Source organism: Lacerta agilis, chromosome 8 (assembly GCF_009819535.1).
Source record: "Lacerta agilis isolate rLacAgi1 chromosome 8, rLacAgi1.pri, whole genome shotgun sequence".
Lineage (NCBI taxonomy): Eukaryota > Metazoa > Chordata > Lepidosauria > Squamata > Lacertidae > Lacerta > Lacerta agilis.
In genome coordinates this window covers 9,553,027-9,566,857 of record NC_046319.1, presented here as the reverse complement: position 1 = coordinate 9,566,857, position 13,831 = coordinate 9,553,027, and the positions used below count along the sequence as shown (strand labels likewise).

Sequence of the window (13,831 nt, the reverse complement as noted above, 5' to 3'; positions counted from 1 at the left end):
AGACTTTTAGGAGACATCTGAAAGCAACCCTGTTTAGGGAAGCTTTTAATGTTTAATAGTTTATTGTATTTATCATTCTGTTGGAAGCCGCACAGAGTGGCTGGGGAAACTCAGCCAGATGGGCCGGGTATTATTATTATTATTATTATTATTATTATTATTATTATTATTAATTATTGTGGCCTTCCCATTCGGTTGTAAATCAGGATGCCGGACTGCATGGGCTCGCCTGGGCCTAACCCAGCTTGCTTATCCTTGTAGCTGCAGGTCTTTCCCCGACAGTGAAGATTGAATCGTCGTCCTCGTTTGTCATAGAAGGGCAGACCTTGGATCTGAACTGCATCGTGGCCGGCCAGCCAACTGCATCCGTCACATGGTACCGGCGAGGAGGTGCCCTGCCTTCCAACCACCAGGTAGGTACAGACAGGTTGGGCTGACAGGAGGTGAAGTCCATCAGTTTTTGGAAGCCTGCAGGTTTTCCATCCTCAAGGCAGAGTTGTGAACAAGATAGCCAGGGGCAGTGAAGGCAAGTGATGGAGGTAGCCAGGATTAGTGAAAGCAAGTGACTGCCTAGTTTAAGGATAGGGAACTTGTCTCTCTAGATCAGGCGTCCGCAACCTCCGGCCCATGGGCCGGATGCGGCCTACGGAGGCCGTTTAACCGGCCCATGAGCCACCCGGTTGGCAAGTCCCCCGCGCGCTGCGCTAAAGTGGCGCAGCGCATCACAGGGACTCGCCAAATGGCGCCGGAAACGGCATCTGCGCATGTGCAGATACCAGAAATTGCTTCTGCGCATGTCCAGACGCCGAAAATCACTTCTGCGCAAGGCGATTTTCGGCATCTGGCCATGCGCAGAAGCGATTTCTGGCGCTGGGGACATGCACAGATGCAATTTCCGGCATCGCACTGCATGTGTGGCGCACAGCCAGATATCCTTGCCGATGCCTGCGATAGATGTTGATGGACACTGAAGTTTCATCATTCCTTGCCAGCATGGCTAGAGATCATGGGTGGTGATGGGAGTTGTAGTCTAATAACATCTGGAGTGCCACAACTTCCTTGGACCGGCATTAAAAGGAGGAGGTGGTTAGGGAAAATCAAGGCCAGTGACGGTCCGTTTCAGGCATGGGCAGAACCTGTGTGGTTCTCTTTCAATTAATGAAATGGAAAAAAAATGTTTAAAAGTACTTTTCAAAAAAACAACAGAGTCCTTTTTGTTTGGAATAATTCAGACTGAAATCCCCAGGTGTCAAAAAAGGTTATTTAAGTATGCCACTACTGTGGCCCGTGTTTCGTTAGCCCCAAAATGGAAAACGAGCGAGGACGCAACTAAAGAAGAATGGCAACTTAAGCTGACAGTATATGCGCAGCTTGCAGACTTAACGTATAGAATAAGAAAACAAGAAGAACATAAGTTTAGAGGAGATTGGAAAACGTTTATTGAATATATGGGAAATAACTGTGTACAGCTGAAAACGCTAGCAGCATTAAGATAGATTCAACAGCGTAATTAAGTTTTGATGGATGCAATAATGGAATACTGAATGGTATAGTTTTTTGTAAAATATGCAGGGATTTATGATATGTAAAATGAACCGTGGAAGAAGAAGGAGAAGGGAAATCATTGATATTTTAAGGATGTAAAAATGAGTATTTTAAATTGTAAAACAGGAAATTTAATAGACAAAAAATACTAAGAATGGCTTCCTGTATCCTCAGGTCTACGGGTCCGTCCTGCGCATCCTGCAAGTATCCGCGGCGGACTCAGGCGAGTACGTCTGCCGCGTCAGCAACGGGGCAGGCCCCAAGGAAGCCTCCATCATGGTGACCGTACAACAGCAAGGACACGGTTCCGCACATGGTAACGTTTCCGGGACCTTTCAGGCGTGATCTTTGAAGATGCTGAGGTGGCGTCTTGTGGGAATCCAGGGAAGCTGAATGTTGGGACAGATAGAAGAAAGCACTGCTTCATGCAGCTCATAGTCAGCCTGTGGAACTCCTTACCACAGGAGGCAGTGATGGCCGCCAGCCTAAATGGCTCTGAAAGAGGATTTGGCAAAATTATGGAGGAGAGGGCTACTACCGATGGGTCCTAGCCGCGATGGTCGTGCTCTGCCTCCACAGTCGGAGGCAGAAATGCTTCTGAATCCCAGTTTCTAGAGTCCACAGGAGGAGAGAGGGCTCTTGTGCCCGGGTTTCCCATAATGATCACCTGGTTGGCCACTGTGAGAACAGGAGGCTGGACTAGAGGGGCCATTGGGCTGATCCAGCAGGCTCCGCTTTTGTTCTTAGGCTGTGTTTATTGGCACAGGGAGGGCAAGTTGGTAGAAGAAGCATCGCTAGGTGTCGGGCCAGTGGCCATGAATTCCGGGTGTCAAGTGCCTGCTTCCCTTCCCACCTCCAACTACACACACACACAAAGAGAGAGAGAGAGAGAGTGCTTTTCCCCCATAAAAAATGTAAATTGCCATTTTATAGTTCAAATTGGGAAAAATAAATACATTACAGTGGTACCTTGGTTCTCAAACGCCTTGGTACTCAAACAACTTGGAACCCAAACACTGCAAACCCGGAAATAAGTGTTCCGGTTTGTGAACATTTTTCGGAAGCTGAATGTGCTCCGTTTTGAGTGTTACGCTGATGATTTCAGTGCCACACTTCCGTTTTGAGTGCCACGCTTCCGTTTTGAGTGTTATGCTGAGCTCTGTCTGTTTTTGCTGTTTCTTTTGCATTTTTGTTTTTGCGGCTCTTTTTTGTTTAGTTTTTGTGACTGTGTGGAACCCAGTTCCGCTACTGATTGATTGATTGACGGCAGTACATTGTTTACTGCTTTCATTTTATGGATCAATGATCTCGTTAGATAGTAAGATTCATGTTAAATGGCTGCTTTAGCGCAGTGTTTTTCAACCACTGTTCCGCGGCACACTAGTGTGCCGCGAGATGTTGCCTGGTGTTCCGTGGGGAAAATTCAAAAGATTTTTTTTTTTTTAATGTCAAATTTCCGCGGCGAGCGGGTTCCGTCGGGGCACCATTTAGCCTCTCTGGGGCATCGCCCTCCTCCGGCCAGCAGCGCGTCCGTCCGTCCAGAGGGCCGAATGGCTTCTCTCTGCCTCGTCGGCCAGCGCGCCCACCCGCCGGGGGACTCTTTCTTCTTCACCCCCCTCCCCGCTTTGGGCTGCGCAGGGACACAGTGTGAAAAGACACACAAAAGGGAGGAGAGGGCTGCGGCTGCGGCCAGGGTCCAGCAGGACAGGCGAGGGGGAGGAGGCGGGGGCGCGAGGGGCTCCCCAGCCCTACTTTCGGTGCCTCTTCATTGGCCTTTGGCTGGACCCGGGCGGCGGGGGGGAGCCAGCCCTCCGTCCCCTCCCCCGCGCAGGCACCTGAGGTCAGCCTCGCCAAGCGCCCGCCTGAGAGGAGGAGCAGGGGGCGCTGGAGCCGGCGCAGGGGGAGGAGGCTGCCGGCGGGTTCTCCCGGGGGATCCCCTCGCTGCCTCTACACCGGCGCGGCTGTGGGGAGGACGGGGGCCCAGTGGGAACAGGCAGCGCTCCTTGATGCGCGCCCTCCTGAACGGGCTTCTCGCCCCGAGGATTCTGTGCAGCGCTGCCCGGCCCGACAGGGCTGCATAGAAGAGCTTCCAGCGCCAGGACCAGCTGGGCGGAGGGGCTTCCCGCCGGCCATGGCGAAGCGCCTCGCAGCCCGTGCAATAAGGGAACAAGATCCCCCAAGAGCCAGCGGCCTGTTGCAACCTGAGCGCAGGGAGAAGGCCTGTCTCTCCCGGGGCTGCGGCCCCCCCAGCCCCCAACATCTCGCTCGCTGTGCTGCTCCTGCCCGAAGTAGACCGTCAAATGTGGGGGGGGGGTTGCTGAGGGACCCAAAGGAGAGCTTCGTGGGGGCTGCCGGGGTCCCAGAGTAGAAGAAAGGCGGCAGATAAAGGGCAAAACATGCCCCTCCAAGCACTATTAACCCGTTGTTGCCTTCCTATTTGTCGTCTATTATAATGATGGCTTGGGGCAGGGCAATATGTATTTGAAGAGCCTGCCAAACTCAGCTTTCTTTTCTACTTATCTATTTATGGCTGTCCTCCTAGCTCTGATTTTGGTGAATTGCTGCTATAACTGGAGATCTCTCCGCATCAGTGCTGTGTGTGGCCAGCATAAAACTCATTGGCATTCTTTCGTAGCAAATATTCGACTCTTTCATTTCCTCTTGTTTAATTCCATAAGAAAACTGGGCTGCTGGATCAGACCAAAGGTCTGCCCCCCTCCTGCATCCTGTTCTCACAGTAGCCCAATGGGAATAAGCTTGAAAGCAGGGCATGTGCTCCCAACATGCTGCCTCCTATGTGAGGTAGATTTGTGTTTATTTGATTCCTAATCAAGAGAATTAGTTTATATATAGTCAATATAGGCACAGAGTTAAATTTTTTAACATTTTCTAATGGTGGTGTGCCTCGTGATTTTTTTCATGAAACAAGTGTGCCTTTGCCCAAAAAAGGTTGAAAAACACTGCTTTAGCGGTTGTTTTTAAAAGACTGGAACAGATTAATCCATTTTGCAATACTTTCTATGGCAAAGCACACCTCGGTTTTGGAACGCTTTGGTTATGGCACGCACTTCTGTAACGGATTAAGTTTGAGAACCAAGGTACCACTGTAAATGGTTCTAGTTACAGGTAGGTAGCCGTGTTGGTCTGCCATAGTTGAAACAACTTTTTTAAAAAATCCTTCCAGTAGCACCTTAGAGACATGCACATGAAAGCTCATACCAATAACAAACTTAGTTGGTCTCTAAGGTGCTACTGGAAGGGGGGGGGGAATTATTTTGCTTCGACTGTAAATGGAGAAAAGTACAATGATTCACAAAATGTTTATGGGTATGCGTCCCCCAGGAAAAAAGCACTGTATGTGTGTGCGCGCGCACACACACACACACACACACACACACATTGTTGATTATAGGCATCTAACAATAGACAGGTGTCAGGGAGGAGTTGGACTATATGACTCTTTGGGTCCCTTCTCTACAGTTCTGTGATTCTATGACCTGCCCCCCAGGGCCAAAAACATTTCCCACCTTTGACTCAGAGCATTTGATGACCATAGAGGAGTGTAGTTTTTTTTGGGGGGGGGGAGAGGGGAAGCAGCCCCATAGCAGCCCTCTTTACCCCATTGCCTCCGAACTGTTTTTAATGTTGTTTTAGCGTTGTATCTCACCCTGTATCTTAGGGTGAAGAGCAGGCAAGAAATGAATAAATGCCGTGGGGTGGGGGCCCCGCCTCTCCCCGCCCATGCTATGGGTCTCCCAAGGGACTCTTGTTCCATTTTTCCTTCCTCTTCAGAGGGAGTGTACTTCTGAGCACCCGAGTGCAAAGAATGGAGGGCGCGATGCTCCCCCCTGCAAGAGGGCTGGGCTTCCCAGAAGCTCCTGGCTGTCCCTGGTTGGGATCAGGACGCTGGGCCTCTCGAGTCTGATCTGGACTCTTCTTGTCTCCGCAGACACCCCACCAGTCAGGATCGAATCTTCATCGCCGTCCATCACTGAGGGGCAAGACTTGGAGCTGAGCTGCCTCATCACGGGCCAATCGCGGGCCAGGGTCACGTGGTACAAGCGAGGAGGGTCACTCCCGGCTAATCACAAGGTACGGAGTTGGTGTGTGTGCCTGGCCAACGATCAGGGACAGATTTAGGTTTGATGAGGCCCTAAGCTACTGAAGGTAATGGAGCCCTTTATATGTCCAGCTGTCCTTTGTCAACAACAAATTGTCGCTGTTTATTTGTGTTGAATATATGCTATATATATTGGGACGTGGGTGGCGCTGTGGGTTAAACCACAGAGTCTAGGGCTTGCTGATCAGAAGGTCGGCGGTTTGAATCCCCGTGATGGGGTGAGCTCCCGTTGCTTGGTCCCAGCTCCTGCCAACATAGCAGTTCGAAAGCACGTCAAAGTGCAAGTAGATAAATCGGTACCACTGTGGCAGGAAGGTAAACGGTGTTTCCGTGCGCTGCTCTGGTTCGCCAGAAGCGGCTTAGTCATGCTGGCCACATGACCCGGAAGCTGTACGCTGGCTCCCTCAGCCAGTAAAGTGAGATGAGCACCGCAACCCCAGAGTCGTCCGCAACTGGACTTAATGGTCAGGGGTCCCTTTACCTTTACTTTTATATGCTATATGGTAATTTGCAACCAGTCCATGCAGAATGTATGCACCCTATAGATAGAAATGAGCAAACCAGTGATATTTTAGGGAGCAGGCTAGCAGGCGGGGCCCATTACTTACACCAGGGGTCAGCAAACTTTTTCAGCAGGGGGCCAGTCCACTGTCCCTCAGACCTTGTGTGGGGCTGGACTATATTTTGAAGGGAAAAAATGAACGAATTCCTGTGCCTCACAAATAACCCAGAGATGCATTTTAAATAAAAGGACACATTCTACTCATGTAAAAACATGCTGATTCCCGGACCGTTTGCCGGCTGGATTTAGAAGGCGATTGGACCAGATGCGGCTCCCAGGCCTTAGTTTGCCTACCCAAGACTTACATCTTAGGAACCTATGCAACACAAAATACTGTTGCTGTATGAAGGTTTTATTTTGTATTTTTATCTTATATTTGGAAATGTACATCCAGTTTTTTTCCCCTTTAAAGTTTTTTGGGGGCCCCAAGATAGTGTGGCCCCAAGCTATAGCTTGTTTAGCTTATACGTAAATCCGGCACTGCCACAAACCGGGCTCCGGGGGACTCAGACTGTCCCTTCGTCCCCTCCACCCTACAGATATCTGGCTACCATTTGAGGATCCTGGCGGCTACAGCAGCAGACTCTGGAGAATACGTGTGCCGGGTGAGCGACGGAAGCAGTGGGGCGGTGCAAGAAGCCTCCATTGTGGTCACCATCTATGGCACCTCCCAGAGTGAGTCAAACAATGCTCTGGCCATGTGCCGCCTCGCCAGTCGGAGGCAGTAAATACCAGCTGCTGGAAACTGCAACGGGTGGAGAGTTGCTCTTTCACTTGGGTCATGTTTGTGGGCTTTCCTTGGAGCATGTGCTGGGCAGTGGTGTAGCGGGGGTTGCCAGCTCCCAGGGCAAGGCATGTATCCTCAGAACTGCCCGCTGATAGGCTGGAACAAAAGGGCAATAGCTCGGTGACCTACCAGAGTGGCAGCCTTGGCACCCCATGAGCGTCGAGCATGGCGGAGAGTGTGGTGGGGGATTGGTTGGGAGTCCATGCAGAAGGAGCACTAGCAAGTGTCCGTCACCCAAATTTGTTCCTCATTCCACCCATGCGAACATCGGGAGCTTTTCTGTGTGCCCTTGGCCTGACCCAGCAGCCAGACACTTCTTAGTTTTATTGACTAAGCATTTCATTTCTCCTGTTGTGGTTATCAGCCTCAGCTCCCGGTCTCCGGAGCACTCTCGGGAAAGGTACCCTCCACCCTTCAACGGAGGGTGCCACCTTGCTGTATCAGGTCCAGGGAGGTTGGGGGCAATGGGCCACCTGCCAGTGTGGGGGTCCATATACCAGACCATGCCATCCATTGATGTCGGTCCTGGTCTTTAGCGTTTTGGAGAGGACTGCATCTCCATGGCAGAGCAACTGCTTGGCATGCAGAAGGCTCCGGGTTCAGTTCTCTGGCAGGCGGTGCTAGGAAGAGACTCCCTGCTTGCCTGAATCCTTAGAGAAGCATTGCTGCCAGCCAGGGCGTGCATCACTGAGCTAAAGGGAACAAAGGTCTTCCTGTGATCCTTTTAAAAGCAAGCCTTCATTCACAACCCTGAGGACTAGAATCTTGTGGGGGTTTTTATGGGAAGGCCCTTAGTTCCACGGGAGAAGATCCCAAGCTCATTCGCTGGCAGCATCTCCAGGTAGGGTTTGACAAAAACTCCCTGAGACTGTGGAAAGGCTCCACCGGTCAGTGCAGACAATCCCCGGCCAGATGGACCATTGAGCTGACTCTGTATAAGGCGACTTCCTCTCTTCCTCCCGCTGAACTCCCAGCCTCAGGAATCACCCCTCCGCTGAGGATCGAGTCTCCATCGCCCTCCATTGTCGAAGGACAGACCTTGGACTTGAACTGTGTCGTGGCAGGCCAGGCAGGTGCCACTATCACATGGTATAAGCGTGGCGGGACCCTGCCGGCCAATCACCAGGTACGTAGGCTCTGGGGGCTCGAGTTGGCGATTCTCCCTTGGCCCTCTCTTTCCTGGCCTTGCTGGCTGGCCAGCAGTAAAACTTGGCATGCGGAAGGTCCCAGGTTCAGTCGCCAGATAAGGAAGCAACTTCCGATGCTCCTTGGACAGGCACTTCCTGCTGATACAGTATAGGAAAGCCTTCCATCTCTATTGGCATTCTGCCGGTTTTGAAGGCACATCTGTTTAGACAGCCATTCCCTATTGACCCAAGTCTGCTATTTTAATGGGATTGCACATTTATTGCACATTGTAACCATGGCCATTAATTTTTCAATGGTTAACGCGACTGTGCATTTTAACTGTGGTGTACCGTATTTTTCGCGCCATAAGACACACCTAGTTTTTTGAGGGGGAAAGCCCCCCCTTTTGAGGATCAGTCAAAGTTGTGCATCTTCTTTTGGAAGAAGAAAAACCCCATTTGCAAAAGGATCAGCTCAAAGTTGTGCTTCTGCTTTTGCAAAGAAAAGCCCCATTTGCAGAAGGAGCAGCTCAAAGCCCTTTCTACAGTTTCCAGACAGATAATCTAATCAGCCAGTCACATGTCGCTGGGAAAACCAACAGCCTCCTCTGCAGAAAGGGAGCCAGCGACCTTATCTCTCTCCCGATCTCTTGCTGATCAGCTGTAAAGCGGCAGCCTTTCAACACCCCCTTCTCTCTTTGTAAAAGAAAAAACTGGATCTTCTTTTGGTCCCTGGGCAATTCAGCTCCAGGGACCATGCATTCGCTCCATAAGACGCACAGACATCTCCCCTTACTTTTTAGGAGAAAAAATGCGTCTTATGGAGCGAAAAATACGGTATTTTTAAAAGATGGTTTCGCATTTTTACAACATTGCACGATTGGTTTTTACGTTCTGCAAACCACTTAGAAGCCATCCGAGCACTGTGCAGTCTTGAGCCAGTGTTGCGTAGTGTTTAGAGTGTCAGACTAGGACCTGGGAGAGACCAGGGTTCGAATCCACACTCAGCCATGAAGCTCCCTGGGTGTGACCTTGCGCCACAGTCGCTCACTCTCAGCCTAACCAACCTCACAGGGTTGTTGTGGCGATTAAATGAGAAAGGGGAGACCCATGTGCACCACCCTGAGCTCCTTGGAAAAAAACGTGATATATAAATTCTGTGCATGCAACCAGCAAACAAACTTCTGTTTGGAGGAACCAGAGAGGGCCTTTGCCCCTGGGCATGTAATCCCAGAAACCCCAGCAGACTCAGACGGCCATTTCCCAGAGAGCATTTAGACTCCAGGCAGCTTTATTTTAGTAGAGCTTGTGGCCTGCTCATTTCTCGAGCCTTCTCTGAAGGCAGTGTGGTGCAGTGGTTAGAGTACAGGTGTGGGTGGAACCTCAAGCCCAGGGCCTGAATCTTAACATATTTTGGAAGAAGCCAGTGAAATGACTGTAGAAATGAAGAGGGTGCAAGAGTCCTTCTGGTACTCAGGCTGAGACCATACCTGCCCACTGACTGCCACGCCAGAGTGGTGCATGCTCTAGTTACTTCCTGCTTGGACTCCTGCAATGCGCTCTACCTGGGGCTACCTTTGAAGGTGACCTGGAAACTACAACTAATCCAGAATGCGGCAGCTAGACTGGTGACTGGAAGCGGCCGCCAAGACCATATAACACCGGTCCTGGAAGACATACATTGGCTCCCAGTACGTTTCCGAGCACAATTCAAAGTGTTGGTGCTGACCTTTAAAGCCCTAAATGGCCTTGGCCCAGTCTACCTGAAGGAGCGTCTCCACCCCCATTGCTCTACCCAGACACTGAAGTCCAGCTCCAAACGCCTTCTGGTGGTTCCCTCCCTGTGAGAAGTTTGGTTAAAGGGAACCAGGCAGAGGGCCTTCTTGGTGGTGGCGCCCACCCTGTGGAACACCCTCCCATCAGATGTCGAGGAAATAAACACCTACCTGACTTTTAGAAGACATCTGAAGGCAGCCCTGTTTAGGGAAGCTTTTAATGTGTAATGTTTTATTGTGCTTTTAATGAACAATCACACCCTACGCCAATCCCGACCTCTCTCAATTGCCAAAGAAACACAAGCGAACAACAGAGAACCTACACAATCAACGCTGACACCAAACCCTACATATATTAAGGAAAATAGAAACATCGTCACCCCTCCCACCTACCTCCTTTCCCCCTTCTCTCCCTAATGTCTCAACAACCAAATCTGATTTGTAAAAATGTTACATGGGGGGGGGGGTGGAAATACGAGAGAGACATTGCACGCACTTTTGTAAATCAAGAAAATCAATAATAATAATAATAATAATAATAATAATAATAATAATAATAATTCTGTTGGGAGCTGCCCAGAGTGGCTGGGGTATAAATAATAAAATAATAATAATAATAATAATAATAATAATAATAATAATAATAATAATGTAAATGAATAAATAAATACTATTCAGAGAGATGATGATGATGAGCCTGCTTCTCCCACCATTTCCAGATCTCGGGCTCTCACCTGCGCATCCCACAAGCTTCCACTGCTGACTCTGGCGAATACATCTGCCACGTCAGCCTGGACTCCATCGTCAGAGAAGCCTCTGTCATCGTCTCTGGCACCGGATCCGCCTCAAGTAAGCATCGCCCTCTTCAGGAAGGGAGGGGAAACATGAACAGGGTGGGCTGGGGTGATGGGAGCAAACCTGCCGTTCTTTGGCCTTCCTTCACCTCTCTCTCCCCCCACCTGACTCTGCCAGCTTTAGACATCACCCCCTCTATGAGGATCGAGGCCTCATCCCCCCACGTTGCCGAGGGGCAAACCTTGGAGCTGGACTGCGTCATCGCCCATCAGGATCAGGCCACGGTCACGTGGTACCGGCGTGGAGGAGCCCTCCCAGCCAGCCACCAGGTATGGGGAGCCTGTCCAGTTTCCCCCAGGCATTTGTCCCAAGTGTCAAGTCTTGATCCTTTCCAGTTCAAGATCTCCAAGCAGGGCTGGGAATGTCCCCTGGAGAGTTGCTTCTGCCCAGTGTAGTCAGTACTGAGCTAGATGCAACAAGGGGCCCAACTTGGTGTAAGGCAGCTTTTGATTTTGCTGTTTAAGTCAGCCCTACTTTCGCGACGCGGGTGGCGCTGTGGGTTAAACCACAGAGCCTAGCTAGGGCTTGCCGATCAGAAGGTCGGCGGTTCGAATCCCCGTGACGGGGTGAGCTCCCGTTGCTAGGTCCCTGCTCCTGCCAACCTAGCAGTTTGAAAGCACGTCAAAGTGCAAGTAGATAAATAGGTACTGCTCCGGCGGGAAGGTAAATGGCGTTTCCGTGCGCTGCTCTGGTTCGCCAGAAGCGGCTTTGTGATGCTGGCCACATAACCTGGAAGCTGTACGCCGGCTCCCTTGGCCAATAAAGCGAGATGAGCACCGCAACGCCAGAGTCTTCTGTGACTGGACCTAACGGTCAGGGATCCCTTTACCTTTACCTTTTACTTTCGCGACACTTTGGAACTCCCTGCCTATTGAGACCATTCAGTTCCCTCTGCTGCATTCTTTTTGGCACCTGCCAAAAACATTCTCATTTGCTTCATTTTTTTCATTTCACTTTTATTATTATTATTTTTATATAAATTTATTTATTTGGTTTTTTTGGATTAAAGTTTTACAATTGCATATCCAACATACCTCATAAATCAAGATTCCAAGGAATCTCCCAGACTTCCCTCCTCCCCTTTGTGGGTCCTATTAATGATCATTTTCTCCTGCATCATTTATAATAATCCAAATATTTTACATCTCCGTTATCTCCAAAATTCACCATTAAACTACAAGTGTCATTCCAATCTTTTAACGGTTTTAACTGTTTACAATGATTTTTAAGATAAATTACCGGTATACATTTCCCCCATTCCTTATTAAAATTTTGGTCTTCCTGATTTCTAATTCTTCTGGTCATTTTTGCCATTACGGCATAATCCATCAACTTAATGCAAAAATTTTCATTTCACTTTTAACTTGTATACTGCCTTTCTATATTATTATACACAAGGCAGTTTACAAGCTTAAGAAACAACAAAATAGACCGCAGAGATCACACACTTAATAACAATCTGATCCAATACGTTCTAGTTTCGATAAGCCTGTCTGAATGTTAACCTGTTTCAGTATTTTAATATTTTGTCCGTTTTAGACTGTTGCCGTAAATGTTCTCGACCTTATTGTTTTATCTTTCTGTGATCCGCTTCCAGGTTTATTTCTTAGAATCAAATAAACCAGTGTTTTTCAACCTTTTTTGGGCAAAGACACACTTGTTTCATGAAAAAAATCACGAGGCACACCACCATTAGAAAATGTTAAAAAATGTAACTCTATGCCTATATTGACTATATATAAAGTAATTTTTCAATTTTTCCCACGACACAGCAGGCAACATCTCGCGGCACACTAGTGTGCCGCGGAACAGTGGTTGAAAAACACTGAAATAAACCATGAGGAAGAGATACTTGCTTTTTTTTTTTAAGGGCAAGCACCATTGCGGTTAGGGCACTACTTTTCTGAGCACAATTCAAAGTGTTGGTACTGACCTTTAAAGCCCTAAACAGCCTCGGCCCAGTATACCTGAAGGAGCGTCTCCACCCCCATCGTTCAGCCTGGACACTGAGGTCCAGTGCTGAGGGCCTTCTGGCGGTTCCCTCGCTGTGAGAAGCCAAGTTACAGGGAACCAGGCAGAGGGCCTTCTCGGTAGTGGCGCCCGCCCTGTGGAACGCCCTCCCACCAGATGTCAAAGAGAAAAACAACTACCAGACTTTTAGGAGACATCTGAAGGCAGCCCTGTTTAGGGAAGCTTTTAATGTTTAATAGACTATTGTATTTTAATATTCTGTTGCAAGTTGCCCAGAGTGGCTGGGGAAACCCAGCCAGTTGGGTGGGGTATAAATAAATAAATAAATAAATTATTATTATTATTATTATTATTTTTATTATTATTATTATTATGGTATGTGCTTTGCATGCAGAGAGTCCTAGTTCAGAACCTGGCAGCATCTCCTGTTAGGACTGGGAGAGACTCCCCAGGGAGCTGCTGGTGGTCAGTGTAGTCAGTACAGAGCTAGATGGACCCAGGTGTTGGGGGCTGATGGGAGTTGTAGTCCAAAACACCTGGAAGGCACTGGGGATGCCAGATTAGCTTAGCCAGACTGAAAACTCACACGGTTAACAAATATGCCTTTAAATTGGAAACAACTTCCAGGCCTTTGGTTCCCGCTTGCGTCTGGTGAAAGTTTCTCCGGCAGATTCCGGCGAGTACGTCTGCCGCGTCAGCCGTGGTCCAGCTACCCAGGAGGCCTCGGTCTTCGTCACGATCCAGCAGGGTGGCACAGGCTCCTTCCGTAAGTCTGACAAAGGCTCGGTGGCAGAGCACCTGCTTGGCATGCAGAAGGTCCCAGGTTCTCCATTGGCAACATCTCCAGGTGGGGTTGGGAAAAGGCTCCCTGCTGGAGGGCCGCTGCCAGTCAATGTAGACATTATTGAGCTAGTTTGATCACTAAGAGGTAAAGGAGAGGGTGTGGGTGGCACTGTGGTCTAAACCACTGAGCCTCTTGGGCTTGCCGATCAGAAGGTTGGTGGTTCGAATCCCCGCGACGGGGTGAGCTCCCATTGCTCTGTCCCAGCTCCTGCCAACCTAACAGTTTGAAAGCACACCGGTGCAAGT

The 13,831-nt window shown here is 49.4% G+C and overlaps 1 protein-coding gene across 1 annotated transcript in view; it reads left to right on the top strand.

Annotated features, from left to right (window-relative positions):
• HSPG2 (heparan sulfate proteoglycan 2) overlaps positions 1–13,831 on the top strand; it is a 216,363-nt gene that overhangs the window by 155,102 nt on the left and 47,430 nt on the right. The window contains exons 51-58 of the mRNA XM_033159394.1: positions 262–413; positions 1,720–1,861; positions 5,495–5,637; positions 6,767–6,902; positions 7,989–8,140; positions 10,636–10,765; positions 10,889–11,040; positions 13,370–13,508. Of these exons, the coding sequence (XP_033015285.1) occupies positions 262–413; positions 1,720–1,861; positions 5,495–5,637; positions 6,767–6,902; positions 7,989–8,140; positions 10,636–10,765; positions 10,889–11,040; positions 13,370–13,508 (1,146 nt within the window). The remainder of the gene's footprint in view (positions 1–261; positions 414–1,719; positions 1,862–5,494; positions 5,638–6,766; positions 6,903–7,988; positions 8,141–10,635; positions 10,766–10,888; positions 11,041–13,369; positions 13,509–13,831) is intronic.